The 18,289-nt window shown below is 44.5% G+C and overlaps 1 protein-coding gene across 2 annotated transcripts in view; it reads left to right on the plus strand.

The window, feature by feature from the left end:
• The window catches only part of DRG1 (developmentally regulated GTP binding protein 1), a 33,133-nt gene that overhangs the window by 8,212 nt on the left and 6,632 nt on the right, over window positions 1-18,289 (plus strand). For both annotated transcript variants that reach the window (XM_004063343.4, XM_055374247.2), the window contains exons 4-8: window positions 1,668-1,737; window positions 10,961-11,130; window positions 14,008-14,138; window positions 17,337-17,504; window positions 17,782-17,904. In XM_004063343.4, the coding sequence (XP_004063391.1) occupies window positions 1,668-1,737; window positions 10,961-11,130; window positions 14,008-14,138; window positions 17,337-17,504; window positions 17,782-17,904 (662 nt within the window). The remainder of the gene's footprint in view (window positions 1-1,667; window positions 1,738-10,960; window positions 11,131-14,007; window positions 14,139-17,336; window positions 17,505-17,781; window positions 17,905-18,289) is intronic.

Here is an 18,289-nt window from a genome sequence, read left to right on the forward strand (position 1 = left end):
AACTTTTGCCTGCTCATTTTCGCATCCATCTGTGGGTCTTGTCTGTAACAGTTATTATTGTACTTCTTGCCTCATGGTAATTCTCCCTCGCTCTGTCACCCAGGCTGAGTGCAGTGGCACGGGTACGATCATGGCTCACTGCAGCCTCGACCTCCTGGGTTCAAGTGATCCTCCCACCGTAGCCTTCCAAGTAGCTGGGACTATAGGCATGCACTACCATGCCTAATTTTTTATTTTTTTGTAGAGACAGAGTCTCAATATGTTGTCCAGGCTGGTCTCGAACTCCTGCACACAAGCAGTCTACCTCCCTCAGCCTCCTGAGGTGCTGGGGTTATAGGCGTGAGCCACTGTCCTGGGCCTGAGTATGTTCTTTTGTTTGTTTTATTTTTATTTTTTATTTTCGTTTTTTTCTTTTTTTTTTTTTGAGTAGGTTCTTGAATGGAGAAGTTGAACTGTCTCGCACCTCCTAAATCAGTTTTCATTGCGGTTTATTTAATGCAAAGTATATTTCTGTAATTTCTTATATTCTTAGAGCAAAGCATATCTGATTTAAATTATGTTTTGGCCAGGCGTGGTGGTTCAAGCCTATAATCCCAGCACTTTGGGAGGCCGAGGTGAGCGGATCACCTGAGGTCAGGAGATCGAGACCAGCTTGGCCAACGTGGTGAAACCCTGTCTCTACTAAAAATACACAAAAAAAGTTAGTGGGGCATGGTGGCGGGCACCTGTAATCCCAGCTACTCGGGAGGCTGAGGCAGGAGAATTACTTGAACCTGAGAGGCAGAGGTTGCAGTGAGCCGAGATCACACCACCGCACTCCAGCCTGGGTGATGGAGCGAGACTCCCCTTTTTTTCCTTCTTTTTTTTTTTTTTTTTTTTGAGATAGCGTCTTGCAGATCACGAGTTCAGGAGTTTGAGACCAGCCTGGCCAATATGGTGAAACCCCGTCCCTACTAAAAATACAAAAATTAGCTGGGCGTGGTGGCGTGCACCTGTAATCCCAGCTACTCAGGAGTTTGAGGCAGAAGAATCGCTTGAACCCGGGAGGTGAAGGTTTCAGTGAGCAGAGGTGGCACCACTGCACTCCAGCCTGGGCGACAGAGTGAGACTCCTCTCCCAAAACAAACAAACAAAAAACGCCTATAGGCTGGCGTCTCCCAAAACTAACAGACAAACAAAAAACGCCTATAGGCTGGGCGTGGTGGCTCACGCCTGTAATTCCAGCACTTTGGGAGGCTGATGCCGGCAGATCACGTGAGGTCAGGAGTTTGAGACCAGCCTGGCCAACATGGTGAAACCCCCGTCTGTACTAAAAATACAAAAAAGTTTGCCAGCGTGGTGGCAGGTGTCTGTAATCCCAGCTACTTGGGAGGCTGAGGCAGGAGAATCCCTTGAACCCGAGAGGCAGAGGTTGCAGTGAGCTGAGATTGTGCCGTTGTACTCCAGCCTGGGCAAAAAGCATGAAACTCCATCTCCAAAAAAAAAAAAAGCCTGTAGCTGACATTTAGTAGGTGCTTATTAAAAGTAATATTCACACACTCGCTTATAAGGAAGATTGGATTTGGGTCTGATAAATTATAGGTACTTGAGAAATAATTCTGTTTGATATTTTCAAATTTATAACCAGTTTTTTCTTTCATCCTCTTCCCCCATTCTTAATCTTGCAGCTCCTGGATCTCCCAGGTATCATTGAAGGTGCCAAGGATGGGAAAGGTAGAGGTCGTCAAGTCATTGCAGGTGAGTGGTCAAGTGCCACCATCCTGGGATATCATTCCCTTCTCTGGTACTATTCCTTTAGTCAGGGACTACTTGGCTTGGAGATTATACCACAGTGAAGGGCTTAGTTTCACCTGACTTCTCATTTAAGTTGAAGCTTGAAGGGACCTCAGCTGCAACGTTAGCAGTGTTCTGAATCTCTGCTGTCTAACATTGTAGCTCCTAGGCATGTATGGGTATAGAGCTCTTGAAATGTGCCTAGTACAATTAAGGAGCTAGTGGAGTCTGTGTTGGACAATGCAGCTTTAGACATTTTATATGGCTGTCATCTTGAGATTTTCTGCTCTTCTCTTGTGTGGGATCTTCTGTTTCCTGGAGGCAGTGTCGACTTTTTTGGGATGTTTTGCTGAAGCACATTCTTTAATAACTTCCCCAGAGAAGATGAATGATACAGTTAAATTTTTCTGTCTTTTCTTTTTTTTTTTTTTTTGGGACAGTGGCTTACTCTGTCATCCAGGCTAGAGTGCAGTGGGAGAATCTTGGCTCACTGCAACCTCTGCCTCCCGGGTTCAAGGGATCCTCCCACCTCAGCCTCGCAGGTAACAGGGACTACAGGGGTGTGTCACTATGCCTGGCTAATTTTTTTTTTTTTTTGGTAGAGACGGAGTTTCACCATGTTACCCAGGCTGAAGCTCAAGTGATCTGCCTGCCTCAGTCTCCCAGAGTGCTGTCCTTTCATGTTTGAAGGTTATTTTTATTTTACCCTTGTACTGGAGTCATTAATTTGGCTATTTATAGAATTATAAATTAGAAGTCATTTTCCCTCAGAAATTTGAAGAACTCTATCTTCTAGCATCTACTATTGCTGTTGAGTCCAATAGTTAGAACTTTTTTTTGTTTTTTGATAAAAAACCAACTTTTTTCCCTCACTGGAAGATCTTAAAAGCTACTTCAGGCCGGGCACGGTGGCTCACGCCTGTAATCCCAGCATTTTGGGAGGCTGAGACGGGCAAATCACGAGGTCAGGAGATCGAGACCATCCTGGCTAACACAGTGAAACCCTGCCTCTACTAAAAATACAAAAAAAAATTAACCGGGAGTGGTGGCAGGCGCCTGTAGTCCCAGCTACTTGGGAGGCTGAGGCAGGAGAATGGCGTGAACCCGGGAGGTGGAGCTTGCAGTGAGCTGAGATTGTGCCAACAGAGCGAGCCTCTGTGTAAGAAAAAATAAAAGCTACTTCAGCAAACTAATTCTTGGTTTGGGCTTTTCCTTTTTCTTTGTTTTATTTTCTTTCTTTTTTTTTTTTTTTTTGAGATGGAGTCTCGCTCTGTTGCCCAGGCTAGAATGCTGTGGTGCCATCTTGGCACGCTGCAAGCTCCGCCTCCCGGGTTCATGCCATTCTCCTGCCTCAGCCTCCTGAGTAGCTGGGACTACAGGTGCCCGCCACCACGCACGGCTATTTTTTGTATTTTTAGTAAAGATGGGGTTTCATCGTGTTAGCCAGGATGGTCTCGATCTCCTGACCTCGTGATCCGCCTGCCTCGGCCTCCCAAAGTTCTGGGATTGCAGGTGTGAACCACTGTGCCTGGCCCTCTCTTTCTTTTCTTTGATTTATTTTGCTGGATATTTGGTGGAGCCTTTTTTTTTTTTTTTTTTTTTTTTTTTGAAACACTCCCATCACCTAGCCTGGAGTGCAGTGGTGGGATCTTGGCTCACTGGAGCCTCGATTCCCTGGACTCAGGTTATCCACCTCAGTCTCCCGAGTAGCAGGGACTACAGGTGCGTGCCACCATACCTGGCTAATTTTTTTGTATTTTTAGTAGAGACAGGGTTTTGCCATGTTGCCTGGGTTGCCTTTTTTGTTTTTTTTTTTTTTTTAATTTCCATCTCCCTTTCCTGGTGTGGTAGACTCTTTCAGCATGATGACTCATATCTTTCATTTTATGGAAGATTTTCCTGTTTTCTTTGATAATTGCCTCTATTTCTGAGTTCCTTATTTATGGAAGGACTGCTAATAGAATGCTGGACTTCTGGGTTTATAATTTTCTTAATTTTCTTTTTTTATAAAGATAGAGTCTCACTCTGTCACCCAGGCTGGAGTGCAGCGGCCTGATTGTATGTAGCTCACCGTAACCATGAACTCCTAGGCTCAAGCAATCTTCCCATGTCAGCTTTCTGAGTAGCTAGGACTACAGGCACGCAACACCGTGTGGGCTAATTTTTAAAATTTTTTTGTAAGGGTCTTGCTCTGTTGCCCAGGCTGGTCTTGAGCCCCTGGGCTCAGTGATCCTCCTGCCTTGACCTCCCAAAGTATTGGGATTACAGGTGTGAGCCGCTGCACTTGGCCCTTTTAATTTTTTAAAATTATCTTCTGTCTCTTAATTTTTTCTTTATGTGATTTTCTCAGCATTGTCTTCTAATCCTGCTATTGAGTGTATTTCTGCTCTAGTATTACTTTTAATTTCTAAGACTTTGTTTCTGTCTTCTGATTTTTCCTTTTTTTAGCATCTTGTTCTTGTTTCATGGATGCATTATTTTCTCTTAGACTCTTATCTATCGTGGGTTTTGTTTTTTTTTTTTTTTTTTTTTTGAGATGGAGTCCCACTCTGTTGCCCAGGCTGGAGTGCAATGGCGCGATCTTGGCTCATGCAATATCTGCCTCCCGGTTTCAAGTCATTATCCTGCCTCAGCCTCCTGAATAGCTGGGATTACAGGTACCTGCCGCCACGCCTGGCTAAGTTTTGTATTTTTAGTAGAGATGGGGTTTCACCACGTTGGCCAGGCCGGTCTTGAACTCCTGACCTCAGGTGATCCACCCACCTTGGCCTCCCAAAGTGCTAGGATTACAGGCGTGAGCCACCGGGCCCTCCCGACTCCTATCTATTCTTAACAAGAACACATATGACTTCCCTGTTGTCAAACCTGATGGCCAATTTATTGTCCACATCTTTCTAAAGAGAGTAACATAGTTGATCACTCCCTCCTTGAAGTATTTGCTTTACCTGATCTCTGACACCAGTGCCCCTTCCTGGTCTCCTTTGCTTGATCTGCCCCATCATGAGACTCTTTAAATGTGGATTGCCCCAACACCTAATCTTGGAGATTGTTTTCTTCTCTGTCTCTGCTCTGTCTATGCTGAATGAGGGTTATTTCATCTAGTTCTTTGGTTTTAAATGTCTGGATCTATATTCTAATGATTATGAAATGTGTGGCAGTAATTTGCCCTCTGATGAACTGCATACCAGCTGCCAACATATCTCTGCTTGGATGTCTAATTAGGTGTCTCAAAGTTAACGTGTAAGATTACATTCTTGATCTTAGCTGAGGCGGGAGGATCACTTGAACTCAGGAGTTTGAGACCAGCCTGGGCAACATAGTGATACCTCATCTCTATTAAAAAATGAAAGTAAATTTAAAAATTTAAAAACAAAAAGAAATTCTTGATCTCCCATCCTCAACTTGCTCTTCCCTTAGTCTTTTCTATCTCAGTAAAGGCAAATTTATCCTTCAGAACTTTTAGGCCAAATCTTTTTTTCCCTTTCATCCCCCACATCTACTATGTTGTTATATCCAGCTGGTTTTACCTTTGAAATATATCTAGAGGCCAGCCACTCTTTTTTTCCCCCTTTTTCATCCTTAAGTGAAAAACTTATGTGACTGACATGCTGGCTACTATGCTAAGGAGGAAACTCTACCAAAAGGTTGAGTTAATCATGCTTCTCAGTTCATGGCACATTTTCTTTTTTTTTTTTTTTTTTTTTTTTTAGAGATAGGTTCTTGCCCAGGCTGGAGTACAGTGGCATGATCACAGCTCACTGCAGCCTCAATCTCCTGGGATCAGGTGATCCTTTCTTCTCAGCCTCTTGAGTAGCTAAGGACTACAGGCATGTACCATCATACCTGCTAATTTTTTACTTTTTGAGAGACAGTCTCACTATGTTGTTCAGGGTGGTCTCGAAAACCCCGGGCTCGAGAGAGTCTCTCTCTTCTCAGCTTCCTGAGTAGCTGGGACTGCTGGCATGTACCACCATGGCAGGCTAATTGATTTTTACTTTTTTAGGGGTAGAATCTCGATATATTGCCTAGGCAGTGATTGTTGTCTTACTGTTTTTCAAGTAGTTCTCTTAAATTCTATGTCTAATATGATATCTACTAGTTACATGTGACTAACATTTAATTACAATTGAATAAAATTTAAAATTTAGTTCCTCAATTATGTAAACCACATTTTATGTGTTTATTAGCTACACTTGACTAGTAACTACTGTATTGCACAGTACAGATGCAGAATATTTTCATTATTACAGAAACTTCTATTGGATACCACTGCTCTCGATATTAATTCCTTGTCATCTTTAGACATTATAAATATCTTCTCCCGTTAATTTTGTCCAAGGTGGTATTTGTTGAATAAAAATCCTTAATTTTGTTAGAATCTACACTTTATTTGTAGCTGGGACCACAGGTGTGTGCCACCACGCCTGGCTAATTTTTTTGTATTTGTAGTAGAAACGGGGTTTCACCATGTTGGCCAGGCTTGTCTAGAACTCCTCACCTCAAGTGATCTGCCTGCCTCGGCCTCCCAAAGTGCTGAGATTACAGGTGTGAGCACCTGGCCTACTCTTTATTTTTTCTTATGGTTTGTGCTTTTAAAGTTTTATTTAAGAAGTCCTTATCTTTCCTTAGGTCTTAGATATAGTCTCCTGTTTTTTCTATACTTTTAGGTCCTTTATTTACCTAGAGACTACTCTTATATCTGATATTAGAAGGGTATCCAATTTTAATTTTCTCTGTATAATGGGCCACTTTCCCCAACACCTTCTATTTTTTTCCCCTTTGATTCGTAGTGACTCCAAACTCTTCACCTATATTGTCACTTCCTTCATTATGCCTTGTCTCTAACATTATAGCCCCAAAACTGGCCTTCTTGCTGCTATCCTACTGCTCTGTAGTATCTTCTCACTACAGCTAGTATGATTGTGTATAAAAAGTCAGATCAGTCCAGGTACGATGGCTCATGACTGTAATCCCAGCACAGAGGCAGGCAGATCACTTGAGGCCAGGAGTTCCAGACTATCCTGGCTAACACGGCAAAACCCGATCTCTACTAAAAATACAAAAATTAGCTACTTGGGAGGCTGAGATGGGAGGATCACTTGAACCTGGGAGGCGGAGGTTGTAGTCAGGTGAGATGACACCACTGCATTCCAGCCTGCGTGACAGAGTGAGACTCTGTCTCAAGAAAGCAAACAAAAAAAAGAAGTCAGATCATGTCATTTCTTGGCTATACCTTCTGATGTTTTCCCATATTATTTGGGATGAGACCCAAAGTCTTAACATAGCTTACAAGCTACGGTAAATGACCTGGCCCCTGGCTGCCTCTCTGACCTCCTTTTCTATCACTTCAGTCACTGGGCTTAAGATATCACTGGCCGTCCGGGTGTGGTGGCTCACAGTCTGTAATTCCAGCACTTTGGGAGGCCAAGGTGGGTGGATCACCTGAGGTCAGGAGTTCAAGACCAGCCTGGCCAACCTGGTGAAACCCCATCTCTACTAAAAATACAAAAATTAGCCAGGCATGGTGGCAGGTACCTGTAATTCCATAGTCTAATTCCAGCACTTTGGGAGGCTGAAGCAGGTGCATCACGAGATGAAGAGATCGAGACCATCCTGGCCAACATGGTGAAACCGCGTGTCTATTAAAAATATAAAAATTAGCTGGGCATGGTGGCGTGTGCCTATAGTCCCAGCTGCTCAGAAGGCTGAGGCAGGAGAATCGCTTGAATCCAGGCGGCAGAGGCTGTAGTGAGCGGAGATTGCACCATTGCACTCCACCCTGGTGACGGCAAGATTCTGTCTCAAAAAAAAAAAAAAATAGCTGGATGTGGTGGTATGCTCCTGTAGTCCCAGCTGTTCGGGAGGCTGAGGTAGGAGGTTCTCTTGAGCCCAGGAGGTCAATCTGCAGTGAGCCATGATCATGCCACTGCACTGCAGCCTGGGCAACACGCAGACACCCTGTCTCAAAATAATAATAATAATAATAATAATAATAATAATAATAATAAGGCCAGGCGTGGTGGCTCACACCTGTAATTCCAGCACTTTGGGAGGCCGAGGCGGGTGGATCACCAGGTCAGGAGATCGAGACCAACCTGGCCAAGGTGGTGAAACCCCGTCTCTGCTAAAAATACAAAAATTAGCTGGGTGTGGTGGTGCGCGCCTGTAGTCCCAGCTGCTCGGGAGGCTGAGGCAGGAGAATCGCTTAAACCTGGGAGGCGGAGGTTGCAGTGGGCTGAGATCGCACCACTGCACTCCAGCCTGGCAACAGAGCAAGACTCTGTGTCAAAAAATAATAATAATAAAAATAAAATCATGGCCGCTTGGTGGCTCATGCCTGTAATTGCAGCACTCTGGGAGGCTGAGGGGGGTGGATCACTTGAGGTCAGGAGTTTGAGACCAGTCTGGCTAACATGGTGAAACCCTGTCTGTACTAAAAATACAAAAAGTAGCTGGGCATGGTGATGCATGCCTGGAGTCCCAGCTACTTGGGAGGCTGAGGCAGGAGAATAGCTTGAACCCAGGAGGCGGAGGTTGCAGTGAGCCGAGATCACGCCATTGCACTCCAGCCTGCGTGACAGAGCAAGACTCCATCTCAAAAAAATAAAATAAAATAAAATCAGGCCGGGCATGGTGGTACATGCGTGTAATCGCAGCACTTTGGGAGGCTGAGGCGAGCGGATCACCTGAGGTTGAAAGTTTGAGACCAGCCTGACTAACATGGAGAAACCCTGTCTCTATTAAAAATACAAAATTAGCTAGGAGTGGTGGTCCATGCCTGTAATCCCAGCTACTTGGGAGGCTGAGTCAGGAGAATTGTTTGAACCCAGGAGGCAGAGGTTGTGAGCTGAGGTCGCACCAATGCACTCCAGCCTGGGCAACAAGAGTGAAACTCCATCTCAAAAAAAAAAAAAGTCTACCACTGAGGCTGGGCATGGTGGCTCACGCCTGTAATCCCAACACTTTGGGAGGCCGAGGTGGGCAGATCATGAGGTCAGGAGTTCAAGACCAGCCTGAACAACATGGTGAAATGCTGTCTCTACTGCATCTCAAAAAAAAAGGAATGAGGGGTCAGGGTCAGGTGCAATGGCTCATGATACCTGTAATCCCAGCACTTTGGGAGGCTGAGGCAGGAGGATCACTTGAGGCCAGGAGTTCGAGACCAACCTGGGCAACATTGCAAGACCCTGTCTCTACAAAAATAAAAATTAAAAAAAGAAAAAAATAGCCATGTGACATGGCACACATGTGTAGTCCCAGATATTCAAGGAGACTGAGGCAGGATGATCAGTTGAGCCCAGGAGGTGGAGGTTATAATGAGCTATGATCATGCGACTGCACTCCAGCCTGAGTGACAAAGCGAGACCCTGTCTCTTCAAAAAAGAGAATTTTAAAAAATGAGGAACTAGAAAGTTGATGGAAGCAGAATTTTTTTTTTTTTTTTTTTTTCTGAGATGGAGCTCTGTTGCCCGGGCTGGCTGGAGTGCAGTGGCATGATCTCGGCTCACTGCAACCTCTGCCTCCCTGGTTCAAGTGATTCTCGTGCCTCAGCCTCCTGAGTAGCTGGGATTACAGGTGTCCACTACCATGGCCAGCTATTTATTTATTTATTTATTTATTTTTGTAGATGGATTCTTGCTCTGTTGCCCAGGCTGGAGTGCAGTGGCGCAGTCTCAGCTCACTGCAATCTCTGCCTCCCGGGTTTAAGAGATTCTCCTTCCTCAGCCTCCCAAGTAGCTGGGACTACAGGCATGTGCCACCACACCCGGCTAATTTTTTGAATTTTTAGTAGAGATGGGGTTTTACCATGTTGGCCGGGATGGTCTCAATCAGCTCACCTTGTGATCCTCCTGCCTCAGCGTCCCGAAGTGCTGGGATTACAGGCGTGAGCCACTGCGCCGGCCAGTTTTTGTATTTTTAGCAGAGACAGGGTTTCACCATGTTGACCAGGCTGGTCTCAAGCTCCTGACCTCAGGTGATCTTCTCGCTTCAGCCTCCCAAAGTGCTGGGATTATAGGTATGAGCTCCCGTGCCCAGCTGGAAGCAGGATTTTTGACAAATGAATTTTAATATAGAAAAAGGCCAGATACTGTGGCTCATGCCTGCAGTCTCGGCAGTTTGGGAGACCAAGGCAGGAGGATTGCTTGAGGCCAGGAGTTAAAGGCTACAGTGAGCTATGATCATGCCACTGCACTCCAGTCTAGGCAATAGAGCGAGACTCTGTCTCTGTCAATATAAATATAAATATATATTAATAAAAATAAGATATGCAGGCACAAAAGACTGCTTTTTTTTTTTTTTGTACAGATTGAATCTTACTTTGTTGCGCAGGCTGGTCTCAAACTCCTGGCTCCAAGCAATCCTTCTGCCTCAGCCTCCCAAAGTGCTAGGATTACAGGCATGAGCCACTGTGCTAGGCCAAAATGATATATTTTATATGATTCCATTTATATGAAATTCTAAAACGTGCAAACTATTGTGGCAGAAAGCAGATAAGTGGTTGGCTGGCAATAGTGGGGAAGATTGAAAGGAGGCACAAAGGAATGCTGTAGGTGATGGAAATATTCCGTGTCTTGATTGGTTTGGTGGTTACACAGGTATATACATTTGTTATTGAACTGTGTGCTTTAACATGGATACAATTAAAAAAAAAATTGTACCTCAATAAATTTGGTTAAAAATTTGCTAACCAAGGGTGGGCGCAGTGGCTCACGCCTGTAATCCTAGCACTTTGGGAGGCTGAGGTGGGCGGACTGCCTGAGCTCGGGAGTTCGAGACCAGCCCAGGCAACATGGTGAGGAAACCTCGTCTCTACTAAAATACAATTAGCCAGGCATGGTGGCATGTGCCTGTAGTCCCAGCTACTGGGGTGGCTGAGGCAGGAGAATCGCTTGAACCGGGGAGGCAGAGGTTGCAGTAAGCCAAGATTGTGCCACTGCACTCCAGCCTGGGCAACAGAAAATGTGTCAACTCTTGGGCAAATAGGTGCTGATTTCATGGCATACAAAGCAAATTGACTTCTGGTATAAATCTTTTGTAGCTATAAGAACTTCATGTACGCATGTAGGTATTACAGAAAAATCCTTTGACACTTAAATGTAGGGGGAAAAAACACCTCTACTTGAGTATTTGGGTTAGTTAAGGCTTTATTGAACTTTCTTGCATATGTTTTTTTCTTACTCTTCAGTGGCCCGAACCTGTAACTTGATCTTGATTGTGCTGGATGTCCTGAAACCTTTGGGACATAAGAAGATAATTGAAAATGAGCTGGAAGGCTTTGGCATTCGCTTGAACAGCAAACCCCCCAACATTGGCTTTAAGAAGAAGGACAAGGGAGGCATTAATCTCACAGCCACTGTAAGTGGGGAATATGACATGGGGCAGGCTGCTGCAGGAATTGGAATGGGGAGTGGATTGGGGTGCATGGACACTGACATTGGAAAATTTCCTGGCTTTTCCCTGCACTAATTGAGATAACACAATGACTTTATAATGACTGACAAGAAAAACTTCAGGATTAGGATAGGAGCCAGTCTCAGACTTACCTTTGCTACTTATTTCCTCTTTTGGATTATCTATTGGGGATGATAAGGGAGTGTGGACCAATATTATGCTTGCATAAAGTAGATGGCCGCCAATATCTTCTGTTTTCATTCATTTAACACAAATTTATAGAGTGCCTACCATGGGCCAAGCATTATTTTAGGCTCTGGGCAGGAATGGAAGAGGGAATAGTGAAACCCCCTGCTTTTATATTCTAATTGGATAGAATAGAAAACAATATTAATGAGTAAAATATAATGTATTCGTCAATGATAAATATAAGAACACAAAGTAGGGAAAGGAGATAGAGTGTTGGTGTGAGGGTTGCGGTTTTAAGAACGTTGGTCAGGGAAGTCTTTACTGAGGTGACATGAAGGTGTGAACCAAGTGGATATCTTGAAGAAGAGCATTTGCTTCATGCCTCAGCCTCCTGAGTAGCTGGGATTACAGGTGCCTGCCATCGTGCCCAGCTAATTTTTGTATTTTTAGTAGAGACGGGGTTTCACCATGTTGGCCAGGCTTGTCGGTTTCATTCTGTCGCTTAGGCTGGAGTACAGTGGCACAATCATAGTTCACTGTTAGCTCAAAACTCATGGGCTCGAGTGACCCTCCTGCCTCAGCCTTCTAAGTAGCTAGGGCTAAGTCACATGCCTCCAGGCTTGGCTAATTTTTTTTTTTTTTTTTTTTTTTGGTAGAAACGGAGATTTGCCATGTTGCCCAGGCTGGTCTTGAACTTTTGGCCTCAAGCTGTCTCCTGCTTCGGTCTCCCAAAGTGTTGGGATTACAGGTATGAGCCACCATACCCAGCCATGTTTTTTATTTCCTGAGCTAAAAAAAAAATGAACTCTTATTACTAAAATGATAGGACTTTTGGTAGAATAGGTTTGGAGGGAAGGAGAAGATCAGGATGTTAAGTTTTAGATGCCAGTTAGACATCCAGGTATTTCAGTCAAGAAGGCATGTGGGGTAGGCTGGGCATGGTGGCTCATGCCTGTACATCTATAATCCCAGCACTTTGGGAGGTTGAGGCAGGAGGATCACTTGAGCCCAGGAGTTCAAGACCAGCTTGGGCAACAAAGTGAGACCTCATCTCTATAAAAATAATAAAAAAAAGAAGGCATGAGGAATTATCTAGGCTGGATATATAAATTTGGTGATTATCAACTTTAATGTCATGGGCCTAACTGAGATCACCAAGGATGTGAGTATAGATAGAAAAGAAAAGAGAGCTGGGCGCAGTGGCTCACACCTGTAATCCCAGTACTTTGGGAGTCCGAGGTGGGCGGATCACAAGGTCAAGAGATGGAGACCATCCTGGCCAACATGGTGAAACCCTGTCTCTACTAAAAACACAAAAATTAGCTGGGCATGGTGGCATGCACGTGTAATCTCAGCTACTCGGGAGGCTGAGGCAGGAGAATCAAACCCAAGCGGTGGAGGTTGCAGTGAGCCGAGATGATGCCACTGCACTCCAGCCTGGTGACAGAGCGGGACTCCGTCTCAAAAAAAAAAGAAAGAAAGAAAGAAAAGAAAAGAGAATCGGCCAGGCACGGTGGCTCACGCCTGTAATCCCAACACTTTGGGAGGCCGAAGTGGGCAGATTACATGAGGTCAGGAGTTGGAGGCCAGCCTGACCAACATGGCAAAACCCTGTCTGTACTAAAAATACAAAAATTAGCCAGGCGTGGTGGCACGTGCCTGTGATCCTGGTACTTCGGAGGCTGAGGCAGGAGAATTGCTTGAACCCAGGAGACGGAGGTTGCAGTGAGCTGAGATCGCGCCACTGCACTCCAGCCTGGGCAACAAGAGCAAAACTCCGTCTCAAAAGAAAAAAAAAGAAAGAAAAGAGACTCAGAGAAATAAGACTTCTTAGACCAAGAGAGAGAAGGAAAACTGAAAGAGTTTGAAATACTGGAAGCCAAGTAAAGTGTTTCACATAGGAGTGACCAATTCTGTCAAATGCTGCTTCTCTATCAGAATTGAGGACTGAGAGTTTCCTACTAAATTTAACACTCCAGAGCCCAGATGATTTGACTGGAATAGGTTTCAGCTGTCCTGCCCAAAACATCTTTCCCATTATCCTGTCTTAATATTCGAATTTGAACATTTAAGATTGTTTCTGTGTTAGTTTCAGTGCTGCCATAATACGGTACCACAGATGGGGTGGCTTTTTTAAATAACAGAAATTTATTTTTCATAATTCTAGAGGCTAGAAGTCTGAGATGAAGGTGATGGCAGGGTTGATTTCTTCTGAGGCTTCTGTCCTTGGCTTACAGATGGGACTTCATATGGTGTTTGCTCTGTGTGTCTGTGTCCTAATCTCCTTTTCTTATTAGGACCACCAGTATTGGATTAGGGCCCCACCCTAATGACCTTATTCTAATTTGATTACCACTTTAAAGACCCTATCTCCAAATACATCACATTCTGAGATACTGAGGTTAAGACTTCATGTGAATTATTTGGTGGGGGAAGGAGGAACACAGTTCAGTGTGTAACACCTTCCTTGGAGTTTGGACATTTATTTCCTACTAAAAGTCAGTGACACTCATCCCGGATGTATTTAGTAATGAGTTCGCATCTTAGCTAGAATTTTCCAGGTACATGGATATTGGTACACTTGGCAAGTATTTTTTTTATTTTTATTTTTTTAAATTTTGTGCTGACTAGTCATCTGCTATTCCCTTTCAGTGCCCCCAGAGTGAGCTGGATGCTGAAACTGTGAAGAGCATTCTGGCCGAATACAAGATTCATAATGCCGATGTGACTCTACGTAGTGATGCTACAGCTGATGACCTCATTGATGTGGTGGAAGGAAACAGGTACTGACTGAGTGTGCAGTCTGTGCCTGACTGAATTGGAAGCCTTGTGATGGAAACAGTATTGGATCTTGAATCTGGCAGAAGTTTATCTTAATTCCAGTTGTCCTACTATCTTTTTTTTTTTTTTTTGAGATGGAGTCTCACCCTGTTGCCCAGGCTAGAGTGCAGTGGCATGATCTCAGCTCACTGCAACGTCCACCTCCCAGGTTCAAGAGATTCTTCTGCCTCAGCCTCCCGAGTAGCTAGGATTACAGGTGCGCACCACCACGCCCAGCTAATTTTTGTATTTTTAGTAGAGATGGGGTTTCATCATGTTGGCCAGGCTGGTCTTGAACTCCTGACTTCAAGTGATCCATCTGCCTCGGCCTCCCAAAATGTTGGGATTACAGGCATGAGCCACTGTGTCCAGCCTGTGCTACTATCTTAAATGATAGTGGGCTTTGGTTTCTTTTTTTTTTTTTTTTTGAGATAGAGTTTCGCTCTTGTTACCCAGGCTGGAGTGCAGTGGCGCAGTCTCGGCTCACCGCAACCTCCACTTCCCAGGTTCAAGCGATTCTCCTCCCTCAGCCTTCCCGAGTAGCTGGGATTACAGGCCTGTGCCGCCACGCCTGGCTAATTTTGTATTTTTAGTAGAAATGGGGTTTCTCCATGTTGGTCAGGCTGGTTTCGAACTCCTGACCTCAGGTGATCCACCCCACCTCGGTCTCCCAAAGTGCTGGGATTACAGGTGTGAGCCCGGCCTTTTTTTTTGAGACAGAGTCTCACTCTGTCACCCAGGCTGGAGTGCAATGGTGTGATCTCAGCTCACTGTAACCTCCTCCGCCTCCCAGGTTCAAGCGATTCTGCTGCCTCAGCCTCCCAAGTAGCTGAGATTACAGGTGTGCACCACCATGCCCAGCTAATTTTGTATTTTTAGTAGAGACGGGGTTTCATCATGTTGGCCAGACTGGTCTCAAACTCCTGACCTCAAGTGATCCGCCTGCCTTGGCCTGCCAGAATGTTAGGATTACAGACATGAGCCACTGCATCCAGCCTGTGTTACTATCTTAAATGATAGTGGGCTTTGGTTTCTTTTTTTTTTCTTTTTTTTTTTTTTTTTGTGTGAGACAAGAGTCTCACTCTGTCACCCGGGCTGGAGTACAGTGGCGCGATCTTGGCTCACTGCAACCTCCATCTCCTGGGTTCAAGTGATTCTTCGGCCTCAGCCCCCTGAGTAGCTGGGATTATAGGCGCCTGCCACTACATCTGGCTAATTTTTTGTATTTTTAGTAGAGATGGGGTTTCACCATGTTGGCCAGGCTGGTCTTGAACTCCTGACTTCAGGTGATCTACCCACCTCAGCCTCCCAAAGTGCTGGGATTACAGGTATGAGCTGCTGTGCCCGGCACCCCTCCCCCCCCCCCTTTTTTTTTGGAGTCTTGCTCTGTCGCCCAGGCTGGAGTGCAGTGGCACGATCTCAGCTCACTGCAACCTCTGCCTCCCGGGTTCAAGCAATTCCCCTGCCTCAGCCTCCCAAGTAGCTGGGACTACAGGTGTCCGCCACCATACCCGGCTAATTTTTGTATTTTTAGTAGAGACGGGGTTTCTCCATGTTAGCCAGGCTGGTCTCAAACCTCAGGCAGTCTGCCTGCCTCTGCCTCCCAAAGTGCTGGGATTACAGGCGTCAGCCACCCTGCCTGCTGGCTTTGGTTTCTTTAGGGGTAAACTGAGGGATTAGTTTTTATTTCTGACATCCTTCCTTGCTTTTAAATTTAATTATGATGGTCATATTCCCCATTTCAGTTTTTTTCTTTTACAGCCTCCTCCTATGAAATTCTCTGTTTCAGTTACTTGCTGTAAACTAAGCTGCCCCCTAAACTTTGTCATGTGATAGCTGAAGAAAGTAGCAGGTCAGTCTGCTCTTCCAGAATTAATCCACCTGAGAAGTTATATAGGCTGTGTCCTACAGAAGTCCGAGCGGGCCAGGCTGTGTCTGTTTTCTCCATCCTAAGAGTATGTAGCTGAATATCTGTTTCATGATACATTACTTTTTTTTTTTTTTTGAGACAGAGTCATGCTCTTGTTGCCCAGGCTGTAGTGCAGTGGTGTGATCACGGCTTACCGCAGCCTTGAACTCCCGGGCTCAATCCATCCTCCCACCTCAACCTCCTGAGTAGCTGGGACTATGGGCATGTGCCACCAAGCCCGGCTAATTTTTGTATTTTTTGTAGAGATGTTGTTTCACCACGTTGCCGAGACTGGTCTTGAACTCCTGGGCTCAAGCAATCTGCCTGCCTTGGCCTCCCAACGTGTTGGGATTATAGGCATAAGCCACTATGCCCAGCCCATTAATATTACTGAGACTTTAATAAGTTAAGTCACTGTTAAAATTACTCATAGCATTTGCATGTAATATTTTTAGTTGCTCTCCTAGTCATTTGTTCCTATATGTTGGATGAGTGTATTTACTCCTCATTTGAAAACAAACAGAAGCCAGTGTTTTCAGTTAGGCATTTTACAAGTGAGGCAGTTAAACGTGAGAAGTTGTGGCTTGCCTAATTATTAGTAACCTTAGCTGTCATATTGATTGGACACTAGGAATATGACATTGGTAGATGCTATATCAGTTTTACCAATATTATTTATTGTACCAATAAATAAAACACTTATTTTTTAGTCTTTAAGTGTAAATTATGTTTTAAAACAGCCTTGTAGGAAACTGACTCAGAGGTTAAGTGACTTTCCTAGGGACACATAACATCACCTCTTCATATCCACAGAGGATTGCTTCCAGGACCCCTTGCAGATAATGAAACCTGCAGATGCTCAAGGCCCTTATATAAAATGGTATAGTACAGCTGACCCTCCATGTCTGTGGGTTTTGATCTGCAGTTGGTTGAATTGAGGGATGCAAAACCTGCATATGTGGAGGGCCAGCTGGGATTAGAATCAGTCTGAGCACTTCAAAGCTTGTGTTCTTTCCACTGCAGTATGCTTTCCTAGCAATTAGCTTTGTGGCTGGTACTAGGGCCTGACTTTTGTTACTTTTCAACCCATAGTTCACTTTTTCTTTTTCTTTTTTCTTTTTCTGGCTCATCTGCTACTTATGGTCCCTCTTGGGAGCACCAGTTGGGTCTGGGTGAGGGTGTGCTGTTCAACAGTCTGACAGTTTTGTCAACAACTCCAGACTAATACCCTGTTTTTCTTCAATTTCTGTAGAGTTTATATCCCCTGTATCTATGTGTTAAATAAGATTGACCAAATCTCCATTGAGGAATTGGATATCATCTATAAGGTGCCTCACTGTGTACCCATCTCTGCCCATCACCGCTGGAATTTTGATGACCTATTGGAAAAGATCTGGGACTATCTGAAACTAGTGAGAATGTAAGTCTTTGTGGATAGGGTAATGTTGCTATAGGAATTAACCAGACTGTCCTAAAATGATACTTTCTGGAGCTCATTAACAAAATCTGGCTCTTTCTGAAAATATAAGTAAATTGGTTCCTATTATCTACTAGGTCATTAGGTCATATTGAGGACACTTTTTCCCTTAAGTTGGAGGTTGTCCTGGTCTGATGTCAGGGGTGATGGAGGGTTGCTATACATTCAACACATGAGATATTATAAGAAGGCAGTAATCTTTATGCCCTCTCTATTCTAGTTACACCAAACCCAAAGGCCAGTTACCAGATTACACATCCCCAGTGGTGCTTCCTTACTCCAGGACCACAGTGGAGGATTTCTGCATGAAGATTCACAAAAATCTTATCAAAGAATTTAAATAGTAAGTATCATGGGCCTGTGGTCCCTCCTTTTTCCTATGAGTTACCAATTTTACTAACTAGTAATTCTTAGGATAGCATTTTAAAAAAGAAGGTAGGAAGGAGGCTACTGAAATGTTTGCTTGGCTAGAACTCTGCAGTGTCTTCTTAAAACCGTGCCTAATTAGAATAGGAAGAGCTCTAGAAACCTCTTTAGGTCAGGAAGCCTGATGACACAAACAACCCTGACCTTCCCTCATTATTTCATCTTCCTCTTGGCAAACACAAATATTAATAATTCCTGCCAATGTCACACTGGCCTCTACTGGGTACTGAGCCCCCTTCTAAACCTTAAACATGGGCAAAACCTCCCTAATCTCTTACATTTTTCACTGCTGACACAGGCTG

This window comes from Gorilla gorilla, chromosome 23, assembly GCF_029281585.2.
Source record: "Gorilla gorilla gorilla isolate KB3781 chromosome 23, NHGRI_mGorGor1-v2.1_pri, whole genome shotgun sequence".
Classification (NCBI taxonomy): domain Eukaryota; kingdom Metazoa; phylum Chordata; class Mammalia; order Primates; family Hominidae; genus Gorilla; species Gorilla gorilla.